Source organism: Equus quagga, chromosome 3 (genome assembly GCF_021613505.1).
Source record: "Equus quagga isolate Etosha38 chromosome 3, UCLA_HA_Equagga_1.0, whole genome shotgun sequence".
NCBI lineage: Eukaryota > Metazoa > Chordata > Mammalia > Perissodactyla > Equidae > Equus > Equus quagga.
In genome coordinates, this window is record NC_060269.1 from 12,506,891 (window position 1) to 12,529,081 (window position 22,191).

The 22,191-nt window shown below is 35.7% G+C and overlaps 1 protein-coding gene across 2 annotated transcripts in view; it reads left to right on the top strand.

The window, feature by feature from the left end:
• Positions 1-22,191, top strand: part of MYOZ2 (myozenin 2) — a 38,586-nt gene that overhangs the window by 7,153 nt on the left and 9,242 nt on the right. For both annotated transcript variants that reach the window (XM_046655595.1, XM_046655597.1), the window contains exons 3-5: positions 9,166-9,335; positions 14,808-14,937; positions 19,801-19,984. In XM_046655595.1, the coding sequence (XP_046511551.1) occupies positions 9,166-9,335; positions 14,808-14,937; positions 19,801-19,984 (484 nt within the window). The remainder of the gene's footprint in view (positions 1-9,165; positions 9,336-14,807; positions 14,938-19,800; positions 19,985-22,191) is intronic.

The window sequence follows — 22,191 nt, forward strand, 5'->3', positions numbered from 1 at the left end:
GGCTTGCAGAATTCCTGAAAATTTGTCAATCAATTCTTGCGAACCAGTACAACTTGCTCCAGCACACCACTGGACTGCGCCTCTAGTGCTCCTGGCCCCAGAGATCCGTAATAACTTCAGATGGCCACTCAAAGCCAATTAACTTACTGTCTATTACTTATGAGTAGGAGGGAGAAAATATAGGCTTTATAGAAGTAGAATGGAATATGAAGAAGAGGTTGAGAGTTGGTCAATTATCTTGTGTGCCTTCTCCTCCTCTTTTCTTTTGTCTCTTATTTCTCCCATCTCATGGTATAAATTTCCTAGTAATAATGGACTGTGCCAGCTGATTATTTCTTTGCATGCTCCTTTGAGGTTAGGTAAGCTCTTCATGGCTCTTGTTGCACATCTACTCCTCGTAGCAGCTTGAGTGATGGTTGTAGTGCTCTGCTAAAAAGGAGTGAATGTTTCTTATGAACCCAAAGAAGTCTGTGGCCAGGGGTATATCCATTTTCTTCACGTCTCTGCTCTCTTCTCCCTTTGAGCCCCACGCTCCGCCCCCCCTCCCCCATTACTGGGCTTCTAGGTTAGGCTTCCTCACTCTTCCTTGTGACTCCAATCATATGCTGCTTGGACCTACATCAGTGAGACAAAGGCCTAGAGAGAATAACTACATCAGTTAGCATGCTCTTAGTTGAAAACAACAGAAAATCAGAAACCAGCTAGCTTAAACAATAAGGGAGTTTGTTGGCTCCCATAACTGAAAAGTTCAGATGTGATCTGGTAAGGCTTCATCTAGTGGCTCAATGGTGCCATCAAGGACCTGGTTTCTTTCTCTCTCTGTCTCTATTCTGATTTCCTTGGCATAAGCTTCATCCCAAGTCTGGCTCTATCATCCTACCAAGTGCTTGCCAACAGGTTCCTGGGCAGTATACTTCTGTGCTTACATGCAGCAAAGAAAGAAAGCATCTTTGGCACAACATTCACAAAGAAAAGTCCTGGTCGTCACTCTCATTGGTCTAGGTCAGGTCACATCCCTGTTCCTGAATCATTCACAAAGGTGATTAATTCCTATAAAACATACCCCAGAAGAGTACTGTAAATCTCAGGGGCCAGAGGGATGGAATTCACTTAAGTCACATGTTTATTTCAGAAATGTTGGTGGAGTCAGCTAATATTGGAGGCCGGCCACTAGGAAGAGGAAAATGAGATAAAAACATTTTCTCTAATTTTTGTTTTGGGGCCCCAAAATTAAACTTACAAGCCATAGCTTGGAATTTAGAATTTATAGAAATTAATGTAATAACACGCTATTCTTTTTTTCTAGCACTTCTATTTTCATTTAATTGTTTATAATGACTCAAATTGGTAACAGAAAGGAGGAGGAAGAGAAAAGCTGTACCCCTGTTTTGGTTTCTTTATGGAAAACCTTCGTAGCCTTAATCGCAAGGAGAAAGGTTCCATCACCGTGAGGACTGTCATCTCTGCATTACCTCGTGGCTGCTAGCTCCAGGGCATTTTTATTTCTTGAAAATGTCCCATTAGAAAAATTTTTCAGGAAAAAATCTAAATTTGTTTAAAAACATTATTTGTAATATATAACCACATTGTGTAGAATATGTATTTCTGGAAAAGGTTAATGGACAAAAATCTGTGGCTTTCGACTTTTTGTGTTATTATTTTATTTTCTTCCTCTCTCTCTCTCTCTCTCCCCCTCTGTGTTGCTAATTGAATTATTTTAAGAAGCATTTAAGGAAGGAGATTCTCCCCTCCCCTGGTATTGGACCAAATTACCCTAAGCAATACTGAGACTTCTATCCTTTGTGATCTAGACGGAACTTGCTATTCTGATTCCAGAATCAAAAAGTTGGAATAGCCCACCCGTGTCACACTTTCTAGAGTGTTGAGGTATGTAGTCAGAGACACACTGAGAAATAACCCAGCTCCTCCTTGCCTGCTCCAAGCACAGGCGACAGAGCCTCCAACACTTGAAATAAACAAAGGCAAACAGTCCCTGTAGAACTCAGCAGGGCTGGCAAACAAACTCAGGAAGCTGCTAGAAAATACCCGCATCTCCTCCGCTGTGTGCTTTCTCCTCCTCCACAAGCTATTTCTGCCATCCCTGGCAATGGTAAAGCACAGCTTTTTTTATTTTTCTGGCATCCTCAAGAGCAGACAACACTGCTCTGCATTGTATTAGGAAGGGCTATGAAATTTTTTTAAACTGAACTTTTTTTTAATAATAGACTTTACTTTTTAGAGCAGTTTTAGGTTTGCAGAAAAACTGAACAGAAAGTATAGAGTGGTCCTACATACCCCTTCTCCTCCCAACACACCGTTTCCCCTATTACTAACATCTTGTATGAATGTGGTATACTTGTGATGATTGGTAACCCTATATTGATATACCATTATTAACTAAAGTCCATAGTTTACATTAAGGCTCACACTTTGTGTGGTGCTGTTCTATGGGTTTTCATGAAGGCGTAATGTCATGTATCTGCCATTATAGTATCATACAGAATCGTCTCACTGCCCTAAAAAGTCCTGGTGCTCCATCTCTTCATCCCGCCCCCCTCCCTCCCCCCAAGCCCCAGGCAACCACTGATCCTTTCACTGTCTTCTATAGTTTTGTCTTTCCAGAATGTCATATAGTTGGAATCATACAGTATGCAGCCCTTATAGACTAGCTTCTTTCACTTAGCAATATACGTTTAAGGATCACTCATGTCTTTCATGGCTTGTAGCTCTTAATTAAACTTTTTATTTTGAGATAATTGTAGTTCCCATGCAGTTGTAAGAAATAACACAGAGCTATCCCAACTTCCCCCAATGGTGACATCTTGCAAAACTGTAGTACAATATCTGTACTATATCTGTAGTACACAACCAGAATATTGACGATGATACCGTTAAGACACTCCTGCCAATCGCTAATCTGCTCCACATTTTTATGTGTAGTTTTTCATTTCAACAATGCCAAAAAATGGAATCATACTGTATGTAGCCTGGGGGATTGGCTTTTTCACTCAGTGTGATTCTCTGGAGATAGATCCAGGTGTTGTGTGTTTCAATAGTTTGTTCCTATTTATTGTTGAGTACCATGGTACGGATGGGCCACAGTGTGTTTAACCATTTACCCAATGAAGTACATCTGGGTTGTTTCTGGTCTTTTATTACTAAGAATAAAGCTGCTATGAACATTTGTATATAGGTTTTTGTATCAACATAAGCTTTCCTTTCCCTGGGATAAATGCCCGTGTTGCTGGTAGTTCTTCATTCAGTTTTTAATGGAACCTCTTAAATTATTTTTCAGAGTGGCTGTCCCATTTTACACGTGCAACAGCAATATAGGAGTGACCCGGTTTTTCCACACCCTCCCCAGCATTAGGTGCTGTCACTATTTTTCATTTTAGCCATTCTGATATCTGTATAGTGATATCTCATTGTGGTTTTAATTTGCATTTCCTTGATGACTAATGATGTTGAGCATCTTTTCGTATGCTTATTTGCCATCTGTGTATCTTCTTTGGTGAAATGTCTCTTCGTGTCTGTTGCCCATGTTCTAATTGGATTGTTTGCTTTTTTACTGGTGACTTTTAAGAGTTCTTTATACATTCTAGCCTGTTGTCAAATACGTTTCGCAAATATTGTTTCCCACTCTGTAGCTTTTGTTTTCATCCTCTTAACAGAGTCTTTCTCAGAGTAAAAGTTCCTAATTTTGATGAAGCCCAGTTTATCAATTTTTCCTTTTATGGCTTGTGCTTATTGTGTCAAGTTTAACAACACTTTGCCCAGTCCTAGATCCCAAAGGTATGATCATGTGAATTTTCTTCTTTAGCCTGTTAATATGATGGAATACATTAGTTTAAGAATATTGAACCAGCCTTGTATCCCTGAAATAAAACTCACTTGCTCATGGTGTAGAATTCTTTTTGTATAATGTTGAATTCTATTGACTAATATTTTGTTAAGAAATTTTCCTTCTGTATGCATGAGAGATATTGATCTGTAGCTTTCTTTTTCACGTGTTGTCTTTGTTTGGTTTTGGTATCAGGGTAACATTAGTTTAATAAGTCAGTTGGGAAGTGTTCCCTCCTCTTCTATTTTCAGGCAGAGGTTGTGTAGCATTGCTGCTAATCCTTCTTTAAATGTTTGGTACAATTCTCCTGTGAAACCAGCCAAGGCTGAAGATTTCTTTTTTTGGGATATTTTAAAATCATAGACTCAATTGTCTTATAGTTACAGGATTAATTAAATTATCTACTTCTTATGAGGTGAGATGTAGCACTTTGTGATTTCCAAGGAATTGGTCAGTTTTTGCTAAGTTTTCAAATTTACGTGTAGAGTTGTTCATAGTATTCTCTCATTAGCCATTGCTACCTGCAGTGTCTGTGGTGATATCCCCTCCTTTGTCCTGATATTGATCATTTGTGTCGTCTACGTTTTTTTGTATGGCAGTCTAGCTACAGATTTGTCAGTTTTATTGATCTTTTCAAAAAGCATCTCATGCTGAATCGATTTTCTCTATTGTTTTCCTGTTTTAAATATCTGCTCTTATCTTTAATATTTCCTTCTCCTTCTTCGGGTTTATTTTGCTCTTCTTTTTCTAGATTTTTGAGTTGGAAGCTTAGAAAATTGATTTGAAACTTTTCCTTTTTTTTAATATATGCATTAAGTGCTATAAATGTCCCTCTCACCACTGCATTATCTGTCTCATAAATTTTGATATGCTATATTTTCATTTTCATTCAGTTCAATGAATTTTTTACTTCCCTTGAGACTTTGTCGTTGACCCCTGGATTATTTAGAAGAGTGTTGTTTAGTTTCCAAATGTTTGGAGATTTTCCTGTTATCTCTCTGTTACTGATGTCTAGTGTGATTCCTTTGTGACCAGAGATCATTCTCTGTATAATTTCAAATATTTTAAATTTGATGAGGTTTATTTTACAGTCCAGCTTGGTATGTGTTCCACAGGCACTCAAAAAGAATGTGCATTCTGTTGTCGTTCAGTAGAGTTCTGTAAAGGTTGATTGGAGCCTACTGGTTGATGGTATTGGTGAATCCTTTTTATCTTTGCTGATTTTCTGTCTGTCGTTTTATTACTTGTTGAGAGAGGGATGTTGAAATCTCCAACTATAACTGTGGATTTGTCTATTTATCCTTTTAGTTGTACCAGTTTTTGCTCCATCTGCAGCTCTGTTTTCTGGTGCATACACACGTAGGATTTCTAGGGTTTCTTGGTGGATTGGCACTTTAATCATGACATAATGTCCTTTTCTGTCCCTGGTAATTTTCTTTGAAGTCCATTTTATCAGATATTAATATAACCACTCCTGCTTTCCATTGATTAATATTTGCTTGATATATCCTTTTCCATCCTGTTATTTTCACCTTGCCTATATTACTGTATTTGAAGTGAGTTTCTTGTAGACAGTATGTAGTTGGGTCATGTTTTAATCCAATCTGCCAATCTCCATCTTCTAATTGGTATATTTAGAGCACTGTTGGTTAACGTAATTATGGATTAAGTCTATCATTTTGCTTTTTATTTTCTGTTTGTTGTCTCTGTTTTTAATTTGTTTTCTTTTCATACCTTCCTATAGGATTACTTGAACATTTTTTAGAATTCCATTTTTATTTATCTATAGTGTTTTCAAGTGTATTTCTATAGCTTTTAGTAGTTGCTCTAAGCATAACATTATATGTGCATAACTTATCAAAGTCTACTGATGTCATTTTATCAGTTCAAGTGAAGTATATAAACCTTACCTACCTTCATGTCCCTTTATCCTCTCCTGTTTGTAATATAATTGTCTTAAATATAATTATATCAGTGTTATAATTTTTGCTTCTACCATCAAACATAATTTAGAAAACTCAAGAGGAGAAAAGAAGCTTATTGTATTTACCGCATTTTTGCTTGCTATATTCTTTTTTCGTTCCTGATGTTCCATAGTTCCTCCTTTTATTGTTTCCTTTCCGTTTAAGGAACTTCCTTTAGCTATTTGTATAGTATGAATGTTTATCTCCCCCCCAAATTCATATGCTGAAATCTTAATGACTCATGTGATGGTATTAGGATGTGGGGCCTTTGGGAGGTGATTAGGTGATAAGGGTGGGGCCCTCATGAATGAGATTAATGTCCTTATAAAAGAGAGCCTGGAGAGCTCCTTTGTCCCTTCTGCTAGGTGAAAATACAGCAAGAAGTCAGCAGTCTGCAACCCAGAAGAGGGCTTTCATCAGAACCCAACCATGCTGGCACCCGGATCTTAGACTTCTCTCCTCTAGAATTGTGAGAAATAAATTGCTGTTGTTTATAAACCACCGGTCTTTGGTATTTTGTTACAGCAGCCCAAACCATTCTTTGAGGCTGTCATCAGGTAAAAAATTCTCCTAGTTTTCCTTCATCTGAAGATGTCTCAATTTTCCCTTTATTCCTAAAGGATATTTTCACTGGGTATCAGCTTCTGGGTTGACAATTCTTTTCTTTCAGTACTTTTGTGTCACTTCCTTCTGGGCTTCATGGTTTCTGATGAGAATCCCACTGTCATTCTCATTTTTATTTTATCCCTATAGGAAGTTGTCATTTTTCTCTGGCTGTTTTCAAGATTTTTCCTTTAGCCTTCAGTTTTTAGAATTTTATAATATGTCTTGTTGTGGTGCTCTATAGAATTATCTTGTATAGGATATTCTTAGCTTCTTGAATCTGTAGGTTTATGTCTCTTGCCAAATTTAGTAAGTTTTCAGCCATTGTTTCTTTGAGTAGTGTTCTAGCCCCACCCTCCTTCTCTCCTTCTGGGATTTCAATGACACAAATGCTATCTTTTGTTATAGTTCCACAAATCCCTAAGGCTCTGATCATTTTTCTTTTCAGTTTCTTTTTTTCTCTGTTGTTCTTATTGGGTAATTTCTATTCTCTCAGTTCGCTGATTCTTTCCTTTGTCCCCTCCACTCTGCTGTTGAGTCTATCCACTGAACTTTCTATTTTGGTATTGTATTTTCAGTTCTAAAGTTTCTGTTTGGTTCCGTACATCTTTTACTTCTCTGCCACAACTTATTATTTCTTTGTAAAGCTTTCTAATTTTTTTCATTTGTTTCTAGAAGCTTTACAATTGTTCTTTGAAGCATTTTTGTCATGGCTGCCTTAAAATCTTTGTTAGATAATTTTAATATCTCAATCATCTCAGTATTGGCATCTTTTTCCATTCAGTTTGAGATCATCCTGGTTCTTGCTTGATTTTTTATGTGAGCTGAAAAATTTCATATTAGTTTCTGAGAGTTTTGCTCTTATTTAATCTTTTGTTTCATCTATATTGGTCTGACACTGCTTCAGCAGGGGGAGGAGAGAGCCACCTCGTCACTGGCAGGTGGAAGTAGAAGTCCAGGTTCCCCACTTGGCTCCCTTGAAACTTGAGGTGGGGGTGCCTCTTAGTTTCTGCTGGGAGGGGGTGGGAGTTTGGAATCCCTAGGTAGTCTCCACTAACACTGCAGGCAGGGAGGGTTGTTACTGGCCAACAAGGATGAAAGTTCCAGCTTCCTGGTTGGCTGCTCTGATACCACCCCAGTGGGAGTATTGGGGCACCTTGTTACAGCCTCACAAGGGTAGAATTCTGGGCTCCCCACAGGGATTTTGTTGACATGAGTGGGGCAAAAGTTTTTTCTGTGGCATTTGGCTAGAGTGGCTATTGTCTAAAAGCTTTCTGTCCTGCTAGATTGCTCCTTTCCTAGTCTTTTGGCTAGAGAGAACAGTGTTTTATTAGAGAATTTTTTGTCTGTACCTGTTGATGTTTCTGGGTTCCTAGCATTTTCAGCTCTAAGTGAGATAAAGGAGGCTAAAAGAAAAGGCAGAGAATTCACCACCATGTTGTTCCTGGAGTCCTGAGGTCCCTTGCATGTCTCCCTTCTTCTCTCCAACTTTCAGATTCTTCTTATGTTTATTTTATACATAACGTCCAGGATTTTTAGTTGTACTTAGTAGAAGTATGGGGAAAATATATCTACTCTATCTTCTTAGAAGCAGAAGTCTTGATATTATAATTTTTATAATTAGTGGAGCTCTTCTCCATGTAACATCAAAATATGTAAACAAATAGATTTTTTTCAAAGCAAAATAGGGATAAAATTTAATAAATAATTCTGTTGCTTTATCTCTAAATACCTTAAAAGCCTAATTATTATGGTTAATATGTCACATCATCAAAAAATGTTGTCCCCATCAATCAGAATAATCATTTATCTTAATGATGGTCCAATTTTTCTTCCTGTGCATTCAACAGCACTCCACACTGGCAAAAGAACTGTGTGGATTTCACAGAAATATATTTCTGATTAAAGGAGAAAGTGGAGAAGTTTCATCTCTTTTGCATTTTAAAAAAGTCCTTCAGTGCTAGAAATAGAAAATAACTCTCATTTATTGAACATCTCCTATATTTAAGGCACGGGAGTCATAAAGACTAAAACATAAAAAAAATGCAAACCCATAAAATAAGTAAAATGGAATCAAGTAATTGTAATTCAATTCTATGGGAATACAGAGAAGGCATGAATCATCATGAGTAGAGATTTTAGAAAAGGGAGTCACAGAAATGGCCATTGAGCTGAATTGAGGAGGATTTGTTCATTCAATACCTATCTGCTTGCTTTATGCTAGGCTCCTTCGTGCTGGATGAAGACTGAACAGTATTTTGACAGAGACAGAGAAGTAGGGTGATGTGGGTGGAAGGGCAGGCATTCTAATAATAGGGACAGCTCAAATTGATACATAAAAATGTGAGGCGCAAACAGAGCTTATTAAGATAACTCTAAAGCAGTGCTATTTGAAAACTCACCAAGTATATTAATAGTGTCATTAGCTAATCTTCAGTCACTCTATGTGCTAAGTACCATGCTAAGTGCCTTACATGAAGCATTTTATCTAATCCTCATATCAACCCATGTGGTAGGTATTATTACGATTAGCCCCACTTTAGAGATGAGGAAATTGAGGTTTAGAAAAAATAAGCAGCATATCTATGATCATGGAGTTAGAAAGGAGTGGAGCCAAGATTCAACCCAAGGCAGTGTGCGTAAAGAGCCCATCGCTTAGTCACACCAGCATATAGCAGGCAATAAATTATGGAATTTAGCAAAGGATTTAAAAATGCTTGCCTTGAGGTTTTCATGCACATGAATACTGTTTTACAGATGTAGATGGCATGGACCTGGGCAAAAAGGTCAGCATTCCCAAAGACATCATGTTGGAAGAACTATCCCATCTCAGTAACCGTGGTGCCAGACTATTTAAGATGCGACAAAGAAGATCTGACAAGTACACATTTGAAAATTTCCAGTATGAGTCGAGAGCACAAATAAATGTAGGTATATCTTATGGTATCTAAATAAACGGGCAGCATTTCTAAATTTGTGTGTATCACTAAATTCCCAAACAGGTGTTCTACATATTTTCTTTCTGTTGATTCTGTTAGACTTCTTTTTTTCATGATAATGAATAGTTTAGGTGGGTAAACAAAAGTATTATGTATGGTATGAGTATCTTTTTAGTTCAATAGGGACATTGTAATCTCATAGATTTGGCATTGAAGAACTAGCCTGTTCTGCTAAGAGGAGAAGGAGTGGAGAGCAGGGCTACTAAAAGTTTCCATGGTCTTATCACCAGTAGTTAAATGTTTGGGATGGAAACACTTTCAAAGCACACAGCGCTCCACAAAGTAAGCATAAGCATTTTATTGGCTGAATACGTCCTGGCACTGAAACTTGCCTGGGAGCTACAGACACAGTCGATCTCCTCCCAAAGCATTTATTTCAGATTATGTGGGGAAGTCTGGTACTTATTAACAACAAAACCAATGTGGACAAAAGTCTTTAGACAAAATTATCCTCAAGTGAAAGTTAATAAACAAATGAACAAACAAATAAATTAGATTTCACCTATAACATTAATACTATATTCATTTAAACTGTCATTTAGAGAGATTGTAGAGGAAGAAGCTCATGGTAGGAAAACGATTAGCTTGGGAAAATAGCTTTAAAAATAAAATCTCAGGCATGGAGAATCAAAAAGGAATAGTGTATTGGTTCTAACTTTGAAGAACTGGTGAAGACTACAACAAATAGAAGTTTTATTCACTGGGATTTCTCCTTATAGCTATGGGAAGTCTGTAAGTTTACTTCTGAATATAAACCTGAAAACTTGCTAGCTGCTGTCACTAATAACTTGTTTTGAATGGACAGCTCACCTCTATACAGCAAACAGACTGGTTTCACTGAGATCTTTTACCATAATCACTAAAACACATTGTAGAACTAACATCCACACCCATAAACACTAAAATTTTACTCATTCCCCAAATTTCTATTTCCCTTGTTATGTTTCTGGTTAACAGTAAATGTTGAGAGGACATCTTAAATAGGGTAGTTTTTTTCACATTAGTGAGTATCCTTCAACATCCATGTTTGAATTTACTTATAATTATGAATTCTGTTAGATATCAAGTCTTACTCAACCACAGTATTTACATTTATGAGGGATGATTTTTCACTTGAAGTCATGGATAGATGTAAGGTTACGTTACACTATAATTATGCCCAGTATCCTCTTATCAGAAAATGTCTGTGGTTAATACAGTATAAGCCACAAATAATCCTTATCCCAGTTGATGGAGTCTGATTACATAATCATATTCTTTCAATAACGACAACAGAGAAGCAGCTTTAAGGAGTAATATAAAATAAGGTGGCTTAAGGAGATTCTTTGAAAAGTCATCTGCAAGTCTAGACGTCTGAATAAATGAATAATGCCAGTTTTTATAACTTACATTTACTTCGCTAAGAGTAATGCTTTAACTACATTTCTGGAGGAAGGTACATTAGATTAAAAATATCCTTATGAACACGACACATTCTCTCATCACTAATATTTCAAGTTATTGACAATGATCTTATACATCGGTTGTCAAACGTTCTCTTTATACGTGAAACGTATAAGAATATGTCTTGATAAATTTTCAGTATTCCTAGAAGATTGAGCACTAAATAAATATAAAGCTGGCATAATGAAATAAACAGTTAGATGCTGATAAATAACTCAGAGCAATAAATAGCAATAACATATGCAGTGTCATTAGTTATATAATATACTCTGAAGTCTGATGAAATTTACCGTCTCTTCTTTAGAAATGAGGGAAGTAGTATTCAAGGAAGTATATTGACTGACTTTACACCATAATAAAGAAGACTGAAACGCAACTCTCAGAACTCCAGAGTTCTTGGCATGGACACTTATCATGGTGTCACTAAAGGAAACTGGCCTGGGAACTAGGAGAACAGGGTTTGGTCCTGGCTCTGAGTCGTGTGATTTGGAGTTAATTTAAAATTTTCTCTGCCTTTCTGGACCTGTGTTTTTATTTACAAAATAGAGGAATGGACTCAAATGTTCTCTAAGGTGACTTCTGGCTTTAATGGTCTGTGGTCTCGGATCTTAATTCTAAAAATGATGTGTACGATAAATCATTGAGGAAGATAGTGAGCCATGTTCTATCATGATACATTTGCTTTATCCAGGTAGTGGATTGCAACTTGGAGCAAGCAATGTTAATACGACAAGAATTAAAAAAATGATATGAGGTTCAGGTCTATTTCCATTCACTTATTTGTCCTTTTGGCAAACATTTAGTGAATGCTTACTGTGTTCTAGATGCTAGGCTGGAAGCTCAAAGGTAAGTAAATAAAACCTTTGTTTATCGATGGAAAGATAAAATAACATAGAAAGATGGAGAAAAACTATTTACTTATCATCTACTTCTTGAATCACCTTTATATGACATATCACATTAGCCTGATTTATTGACTACATTTTTTTTTTATTAAAGATTTTATTTTTTCCTTTTTCTCCCCAAAGCCCCCCAGTACATAGTTGTATATTTCTTGTTGTGAGTTCCTCTAGTTGTGGTATGTGGGACGCTGCCTCAGCGTGGTTTGATGAGCAGTGCCATGTCCACGCCCAGGATTCGAACCAACGAAACACTGGGCCGCCTGCAGCGGAGCGCGCGAACTTAACCACTCGGCCACGGGGCCAGCCCCATTGACTACATTTTTTTAAATGATCTTTCCTTTTACTGCTTCCCTTGAGCTATAGACATTGTCAAAATAATTATTTAACTTGCATTTATATATTTCTTATTTTATTATAATGTTTAGGACATCATTAGATGAAAATATAAACCAACTCCCCAGTATTAATGCCATAGAAAAAAGAAAAAATAAGTGTAGCTTTGGGCTTACTCTACTGCTGAGAAACTGGCAAATTGAAGCCACACAAACCTCAAATGACACCAACTATAACAACAGGAAATGTGTGTTTTTAAAAAGAAAGGAAGATATGTTGCTTACTACACAAGCCAATTTTGAAGCCATGGTTCGTGAACTGCTGAACTTCTTACACAAAAAGGCAAAAATGGAAATAGATGAGGAAAATAAGCATTGAGGAAAAATAAAATAGAAGAATGATTCATAATTAAAATTCTCTTCTTTAAATTACTACAAAAGGATAGTAAGCAAACAATCCACATTTTACGGTTAAGACTACGTATGTATTTAATAACTATGAATTCTTTGAAATCCCTATAAATCTTTAAATACTGGGAAGACGGAAGTCTACTATAAAGAGTAATTCTGAAATAAGACCAAACTAAACATACTGGGATTCTGAATATATATTTATTTTGTTCAAAAAATAACTTCTACTATGTATTTGGCACAAATTATAGGACAGATTTTTTTAAACCCTTTTATTTCTATTGATATTTCAACAGAAATCATGTAGTATACACTATACATATGTTTTTAACTTATATGTTTAATACCTGTAAGATACTGCTCTGGTCTTATTTTGTTTAGGCTCAACTTAACTGAAATAAAATGAAACACATTTTTATTTGTCTTTTCAACTTTGCCTGAAGGGAATCACACACAATAGAACTCTATAATTTAAGGCTCATGTTTAACTAAAATAAGTCACTGCCCAACTTGTATAAGGCTTTGTGTGTATACTTAACGATGACAATAGAGGAACTGGGTGTCTCCTGATAATTAATGACTAGCCAGAAAGAGCTGATTTTCCTGCTCATTATTAATGCCAGGAAAACGTCTACACAGAAGGTCAGTATTACAAGTCTTAAATTAAAGTGGGTAGACTGATGTGTAAGTTCAGGTAAAATTCATTTCATGGACACATTTCAGGAACTTAGAAAAAGTAATTCTTTATGAATGATACATTTAAACTTCCTATATTTATTTCAATTGGCTTTCTATTTATAATTAATGTTAGCAAGAACTTTCCTCTTTTCTAAGAGGTGGTGTAGGTTCAGAAGGGAAAAAAGGTACTAATCCAGTCAATTAAGTTGAACACTCAAGATAACAGCTAAATTCAAAATAGTGAAGACTAATGTACCTGAGCACAGCATTACTCCTCTTTAGAAATTGTTTCTTATTGCCTCTTGCATAAAATACAGACTCTTATGCCCAGGAATCCAAATCTTGTACTCACCTAATTAGCCTGACCTTTCATGCCTTCTTGCGTCTTTCCACAAGTCAGCTCGCCGTTGCTAACATGCCCCACTCATCTGCACAGCCACTTTCCCCAGGATGCTGCAGAGAACAAAGCGAATGTAAGAGGCACCTGGAGAGTGGCTGGAGGGGGTGAAGCCTGAAAACAGGATAAACGTTATTTCTTTCCTAATTTTATCAGGTGAGGCCCTTAATTTATGGCCTTTAATTATGGTAAGTATTTGGATTTTAGGGCGAAATAGTCTTTTATCCTCACATTTCTATAAAGTTAAATAAGTATTAAATGTAAAATGGTACTTCACCATATCATCTTATGAATATAGAAATGAAAAACCATTAAAAAATATTTTCCACTTGTGTCACATAGAAAAAGGTTAGAATTGGTCTTTGTTTGCTGTGCTCTTCACTAAATTTTTCTTTCTAAACTTAAAAGATATTTGACTTTATGTACTTCTTAAACAGACTGACTTCTTTTTAAAATACACATATTTCCCATATGTAATTAAAACAATGCTTTATTATAGAGACAAGTCATAGCTGTCTTCTGAGGACATAACCTATTACAATGTCTATTTTTCTCTGTTAAAATGTAAATCGACAATTTTTAAAGTGCTATGCTATTGCCATAGACTACACCCTAAATTATAACAGTGAAAGAAATTCACCTAAAACTTAAAAGACAAACATCTCTTTTAAGCATTTTATTTTCTAGAAATCCCAAATTCTTCCTTCTACGAGTCCTTGCAACTTAAAGTACAAGTTCTTTTTTTGTTATACACCATGGCTGTTGACATTTCAGATTAAATTTTAAAACAAGACATATTAAAGAATCTAATCAAATCCCAACTATAAAGAAAATAGCAATGTAACAATGACTAAGCCAAATGTTTGTCCAGTATGCTCTATTATTAGGTTAGTAAAGACTTAAAAATTAAATAGATTCACCTTATAGGGATGTTGTGAAAGGGAATTAAATAATTGATACAAAGTCCTAGCTACAGTGCCTGGACCACAGTAAGGCTCAATTAATTATTATTAAGTGAATTGTCATCATAAAACAGATCTTAGATTGATATCAGTAAAATTTCTCATTCAATAGCTCAACCAATTACCATGTAGATTATTGAGGCCCCAGGAAACAATGAAGTTGCATTGTATTTTAACTCTAAATATGCAAGTGGAGTCTTGCACCTATGATATCTCCTATTGGTGTATCTAACACTTTTGAGTTTTCAGCAGAGTTTACTTTTGATCAAATACAGTACAATATTGCCATGCAAAATGAGAAACTGGATGGAAGCAACTTGGAAGGTGGTTCTCAGCCAGCCCCGTTTACTCCTCCCAACACTCCGGACCCACGAAGTCCCCCCAATCCAGAAAACATTGCACCAGGTAACTCATCTCCTGACAATATGACAATAATACTGCTGTGCACTTAAATAGATGACTCAAGTCATTGTAATCCTTTAGTAAATGATATCTAAATAATATAACGTTTCTCCTTATATATCTATTTTGTAAGTTCAAGATAAATGGAAAGATTTAGACCTGAAGGAGTCATGTAAAACATTTTCAGTAGTCTTATTTCTTTCAGATGGTCCATTATATTTGTTGGCAATCATCTGCTATATCAAAAATTAAGTCATTTGTAATTATACTGAAATTCTATTTGTATTGGACTGTATAATTTCTGAAGTGCCAGGATATATATTGTCTGCTTTAATTTCACAATAACTCTCTATGACATGTTCATTATAATCCTCATTTTAGAAATTAAGAAACTGAGGTTCTGAATGGCTGTAAGCTCATATTGCCTGATAAAGAATTAAATGCAGGTCTGGTACCAAATTTCCAGACACCCAATGTGAAGTGACCTTGTGGAGATTGTTTTCATTATCCTCTGCTCCCTTAGAGGACTTTGAATGCAATCCCTTAAGACTATATACTTGTTTATTATCTTAAAAGAGAAGCAAATCCTTATCCAAGTCAGTATATGTTACTTAGAAATATTGCTAGATTTTGAAATATCAAATCTTTCACTGATCTATTTAGACAATACCTTTTCAAAATAACTTACAGCGAGTATCCTTAAGTATTTCCTCAAGAGTAGTGTATAAAGTAGACTTTTTATATTTCAAATACTTTTATCTTGAAATTAGCAATACCTATGTCATACTTTTATAAAATAAACAATAAATTTAGCAAAGTACTTCTACAATTCTTCTCAAATAGCAAGAGCATTTTTGAAAATATGTAAGTAAAGCAACTGTATAGTATTAAATCTTATTTAAAAGTAAGTTGAATGTCAGTCATTGATGAGCTCAGATTTATTAGGACATTCTTCTGAACACAATGAGAAAAAAATATTGATAGATGTAATAAAACAGCATTGAAGGAAACTAAGTAGACAATTAGAATGCACAGAATTCAGAAGTGAAGCTCTGTAATAAAGTTCTCAAGCAGCTTTTTCTCGCGGCAGGAAAACAGGTAACAGATTCTACGTATACAACATTAAACACATGGGGGAAAGTAAGCCTTAGAATCAGGAAGATCTGGGTTCAAACTTCTGGCTCCCTCCACCCCTGCCCATTTTACTACTGCGCTGGGAAAGAAAATACGTCTCTTTGAGCCTGTTTTCTCAATCTGAGAAATAAGGAAACCAAATCTCACTGCACAGGGCCGTGTGAGAATCCAGGGTGTTAATATGAGTACAGTTCCTAACATCTAATAAAGTGCTCAGAGCTAACCCTTTCCCAGTCCACTTTTGCTCTCCTTCATACATAAGAGAATACATGTATATTCTTTTAACTCCACCTCCCGTACTGCAATCTCTTACTTTCTAATGTTTGGAGAATTTGGGCTTTTTTAATAGGAAAGAGAAGACACAGAAAAGCTTATTTTGGATCAATCTTGCACTTTCATCACTAAGTCAGAACTTTTATTAGATGATCATCATTATAAACTATGAAATTGCAAAAAGAATAGAAAAATTAATCTCTACTCTCAAGGAATTCATACATAGGGAGACAGGACAAAAGTCCACATTATACGTGTAGTCTCACCTTCTGCATACATAATTTAATATCACATGTGCATTTTATCTACTGCCGGGAACATATATACACATGTGTGTTTGTGTGTGTGTGTATATATGTGCATGTGTTTATGTGTATATATACATACATGTACAAATATGTATTTACGTGTATAAAGAGCTATTTTAAAAGTATAAACTCATACAGCTATGTAAAGCTAAATATCCAATTATTGAATATTAGGAAATGTCTGTGTAATGTAGACTAAGAAAGGGGAAACTTTAGAGGTTGTCAGGTAGTTTGCCATGAAGCAAGAGTAATGGATCTTTCCTTGGCTGATAAATTGAAAAGTACAACAAATTCAGGAAGCAAACTATAGCTTATTCTGATTTAGCCAAAATTTTTATTGATTAACCTGCTATATATCCAAAAGCCAACTTTTCTCAAACATGAATCAACACGAGTATTATGGTGCCATAACACTGTAGGAATGAAGTTCCTTTGAATTTGTCGGTTGTATTAAAATATATATTTAAAAATCAAATAAGAAATATTGACATGTAGCATTATTGAATTGCAATATTTCTGAGAGGTTAAACATATGCACATTCTTTCCTTAATAGTTCAGCATATAAAAAAAGTTAAATTTTATCTGTAAAAAGAAATGGAAAAAACTGGATATTCAAAAATGCAAAAAGATTAGACAAATTATGTTCCCTCAGTTCAATAGATTATCATGAAACCTTTGAAATGAGTATGAACATAATAGAGAAACATTCAAAATTATTTCAAACAAAGTTAGTTAGAAATAAAATACAAAATTACATGTACACTCGAATTATAGTTATGTGATAATATGTTACAGGTGAAGGAAAACTGGGAAAAATATACAAAAGTAAAATAATTATATTAGGGTAGTGGGATTTCAAGGAATTTTTAAAAATATAAAAATTTTAAATTTCCAGTTTCTATATGGCTGACACCTGATCAACTTTAGGGAAGGAATAGGAAATAAAATGTGGTAGTTATTTATGATAATGTACTTATGTATACTATACAAATGGAACACATGAAAAAAGTGACTGCTTTCCTGGGGAAGATAGGAATGGCTACATAGAAGAGGTAACCTTAAGCTAAGGCTTAAAATAGGGATGTGCAGGTGACAAGAATTAGGGAGAGCATTCCAGGCACAGGGAAGAAATGGAACAAATAGGGAGGCATAAGAGACACAACAAGCTTCAAGTAGATCCAAGTTCTGGAGTGTAAAATGTGAGAGGAGAATGGCAGGAAATGAGGCTGGACAGGTGGGTAGGGCCACATGTGTTTGCTGAGCAATTGAGATTGTTGTCACAGGGAACCATTACAGCGCCCTGAGAAAGGCAAGTGAGAAGCATGATCAAGCTTTCCAGTCAGAAAGGCCACTCAGATGGCAGTATAGAGGATGCCTGGGAGAGGGGTTGAGAGCTAAATTGTTAGTATGGAGGCCATTTTGAAAGCCCAGGCAAGAGATGGGTAAGACCTGAACCAGGGCAGTAGTAATGGAAATGAAGAGAAAAGGGAATTTTCTAGAAAAACGTTTCCCAATGCTCCATTTGCAAATCACTTGCATAAGACTTGCAAGCCATACCTGAGACTTACTGAAGCCAAATCTCTGGAGGGAAGAACCCATTATCAACATTTTAAATAGGTGTACAAGGTGATTCAGAAACATAAAATTTTAGAGCCACTATTTCAGAAATCCTTAAGAAGTATAGCTGGTAATACTTAGTAATTTGCTGTGGGAATGAGAGGGAGTTCAGGATAATGCTTCTGTCTTGGGCATCTGAAGGAAGAGTGATAACATTCACTCTGATGACCAATGTCGAAAAGAAGCAGGATGTATTAGAAAATGGCTGCATATGGGTCTAGACAGTTTACAAACGGTGCTGGGGGAATGTTCATTTGGACAAATATAGTAGGTGGTTGAATAGAAGGGCCTGGAGATCAAAAAACAAAACTTGGAATCATCAATATGTAGGGCACAGCTAAAGCCATGAATATAAATGGAATTTTCTGGGCAGAATGTATAGTCTAAGAAAAGAGCTTTGAGTAACACCAGGATTTACGTGGCAAGCAGAGAAGAGAAGCCTATCAAAAGAGACAAGCAGTAGATACTGGAGGCAACCAGAAGAAGTCAATGACCGCAAACCAGAACAAAGTGCCTAGATGTGGAATTATCAACAAGAATTGTTGGAGGAGATAAACTCTTTAGTGCAAAGAAAGGATAGGCGTGATTTGACCGAAGAAAATAGAAAACATTTTAGAGAAGAGAAAGAGCATCAGGGAAACCTAAAAGTAAGAGTAATCAGATGATCAGTAAAGGGTTTTGACATGGTGGAAGAGAGAATTACCCGAAGGCTGAATGAGGTAGTACTGTAGTGTAGATGAGAGTAGAGAGAGTAGAGAGAGAGAGAGAGGACTTAGAGTGTCATCTGATGCATCTGAAAACGGTTTATAGTTTACACCAGGAATTTGTGTGATTTTCAAATGGCACTTACAGAAAATTTCTAGATCTTGTGAGAAGAGTAAGTTGAGGAGATGAGACCAGAAGTGGAAAAGTTAAGTAAGGAATCTTCAGGAACGAAGTAGTCGTGGGATGGACACATCAGAGAACAGGAAGATCAGGGTCTGACTCCGGCAATGGAAACAAATTTCTTCACCATTTTGAAGCTTAAACAGTTTACAGTCCACTCAGCAATTTAAGATAGACAAGACCTGGACATCACCTCTGACGAATGAGCTCCAAAGAGGGAGATTTTTATCTTCAGTGCTGTTTCCCCAGAGCCCAGCCCACAGTGCACAATGACATATATTTTTCAGTCACTTCATTAATTGTGATATCTAAGGCCTAGTATAAATTAATGGAAGGGCATAATTTTTAAAAATTAAATGAATAGTTTCGCTGAATAGATATATATTAAGATAGTCAAGGAAGAAATACCTGTATGACTTGGTGAAATTAAACATTAAGAAAAGTGGTTTCTTTTGAACATTCCATAAGTTTAATGGGGTTTAAAAATGTCTAACACTTTCAGACTACTGTTTTCTGAGAGATCATAAAAAGGATGCATTCTTCGTACATTCACCCTTGCGTGAAAAATCAAACATGGTAAAATGTTAGGTGGAGTTTAGTAAGTCTTGGGCACTCTGTGTTTACTTGTTCTTGCTATATTTTCCCAAGGATATTCTGGACCACTGAAGGAAATTCCTCCTGAAAAATTCAACACCACAGCTGTCCCTAAGTACTATCAGTCACCCTGGGAACAGGCCATCAGCAGTGATCCGGAGCTTTTAGAGGCTTTATATCCTAAATTTTTCAAGCCTGAAGGAAAGGTGGAACTGCCTGATTACAGGAGCTTTAACAGGTAATTCAATTATCCTGGGGGACACTGTTGGTGTGTATTACCAGGGTTTTTATATCATGGTACAGAAAATGGAATGCTCTGGTAGAAAAACACTTTTTTCTTTTAAGAATAGACTCAAGGGGCTGATCTGGTGGCGTATGGTTAAGAACATGTGCTCTACTTTGGCGGCCCAGGGTTCATGGGTTCTAATCCTGGGCATGGACCTATATGCTGCTCATCAAGCCATGCTGTGGTGGCATCCCACATACAAAAATAGAGGAAGACTGGTACAAATGTTAGCTCAGGGACAATCTTCCTCAAGCAAAAGGAGGAAGATTAGCAACAGATGTTAGCTCAGGGCCAATCTTCCTCACCAAAAAAAAAAAGGAATAGACTCAAAATAGCAATATAGGATAACTCCTGAACCTAGTCAAAGACTCATTTTTGCATTACTAAGGCCAAACCTCGGTCTTTTTTAATATAAAAATGAAGGAAATGATTCAGAAACTGTCACTGTTATGAAATCAAGATTCTCTTCCACATTTAAAAATGTCATTTTAATAATAATGTCTAATTCAAAGGTTGATAGTAGTTTATGTGTTGCTTCAAATGGCAACACTGTTCAAGAATTTCAGAAATAATTCTTATATACGATGATGAGAATTACTGTGTAGCTCCAGGTTCTAATTTATATTTTCATAGGCTTTAAGCCAGATTAAAGGTAATTTGGGGACTAATGGCCCACGACTCCAGCACATGTACAAACCAAACTTTATGCTATCAAAAATATTGATAAATAATAGCTGCATTATAGTTTACACAATGGACATTTATTTTTCCTTCTTATCTATTTTTTATAATTTCCATGGGGATTTTAGATATATTTTAATGGTCTCATAATCCATTGTTTGATCATTTGATTTTCATTTTGGGGTAAAATCCAGTATGCTGTCTCACACTCACAAAAATTAGACCCATTTATAGGCTGCTTAATGACCATTCATTTAAAAAATTAATAAATTAAGGAGTAATCTTGGATTTACAAAAGAAAGCCACAAAGCCTGCATTTAAATAGTGATCTTCTTTAGTACTTTTTGAATTTTTGTACTATTAGCATTTTAGTTTTCATCTACCACTATAGTAATAGATTAGTACTACACCTATTATTAGTAATATATTAGTAATACTTCTACTAGTATTACATCTAATACTATCAGTATAGTTAGTAATACTAGTAGTATTAGTACTACATCTATTATTAGTAATATATTAGTAAGACTTCTACTAGTATTACATCTAATACTATCAGTATAGTTAGTAATACTAGTAGTATTAGTACTACATCTATTATTAGTAATATATTAGTAATACTTCTACTAGTATTACATCTAATACTATCAGTATAGTTAGTAATACTCGTAGTATTAGTACTACATCTACTGCATAACGCATCTATTGCATAAATAAGGCATACCATAGAATTTAGGAAGGAGTTGAGGAGTGGCACGGAAAGGAGGTTGGAAGCCCATTCTAATCCAGGATATAACTTTTTTCCAAAGTAAGAATGTATAAAATTTTAAAAAAGTAAAACACTAGGGAGAAATGGAAAATAGTGGAGCACTTGAGGCTTGTCTTTGAGATTAGTCCTTTAGAGATGCCGTATGACTTCAGTGTATCTTGTGGCTTCAGTACCCCACACCTACAGAGCAGCTTGCTTCCAGTTCTACAAACACATTGATGGGTTTGGGTTGCTTATAAAGAGATGCCTATTGATTGTATAAATACCAAGTATGTGCTATATCAATGAACACAATACTATGTAATTAGGAAATGTAGCTAAATGTGTTAAATCAAGGCTTTTGTAAATGTAACATATAGCGTGTGTGTGTGTGTGTGTGTGTGTGAGAGAGAGAGATTGAGAGAGAGAGAGAACTTAACCTGCTGATACTGCTCCTTTACTTGAGAAAATGTTATTCCTTTTTATATACACATCAATATAGAAATAAAACAAGTGCTTAATGTTAATCAAGATTCCAGTCTATTCTTAGATTTTTTTATTATAATTAAGTAACATTAACAGATGAAACAAAACATGATGTGACACATAGACAATCCCAAGCAGGTAGCTTTAAGATCCTTCCTGTTATTAAAATATATGTACCTGGCTACACTAGGCTTAAGGCATTGTCCGTTGCATACATTACTTTAGAAGCCTACCTAACAACAAT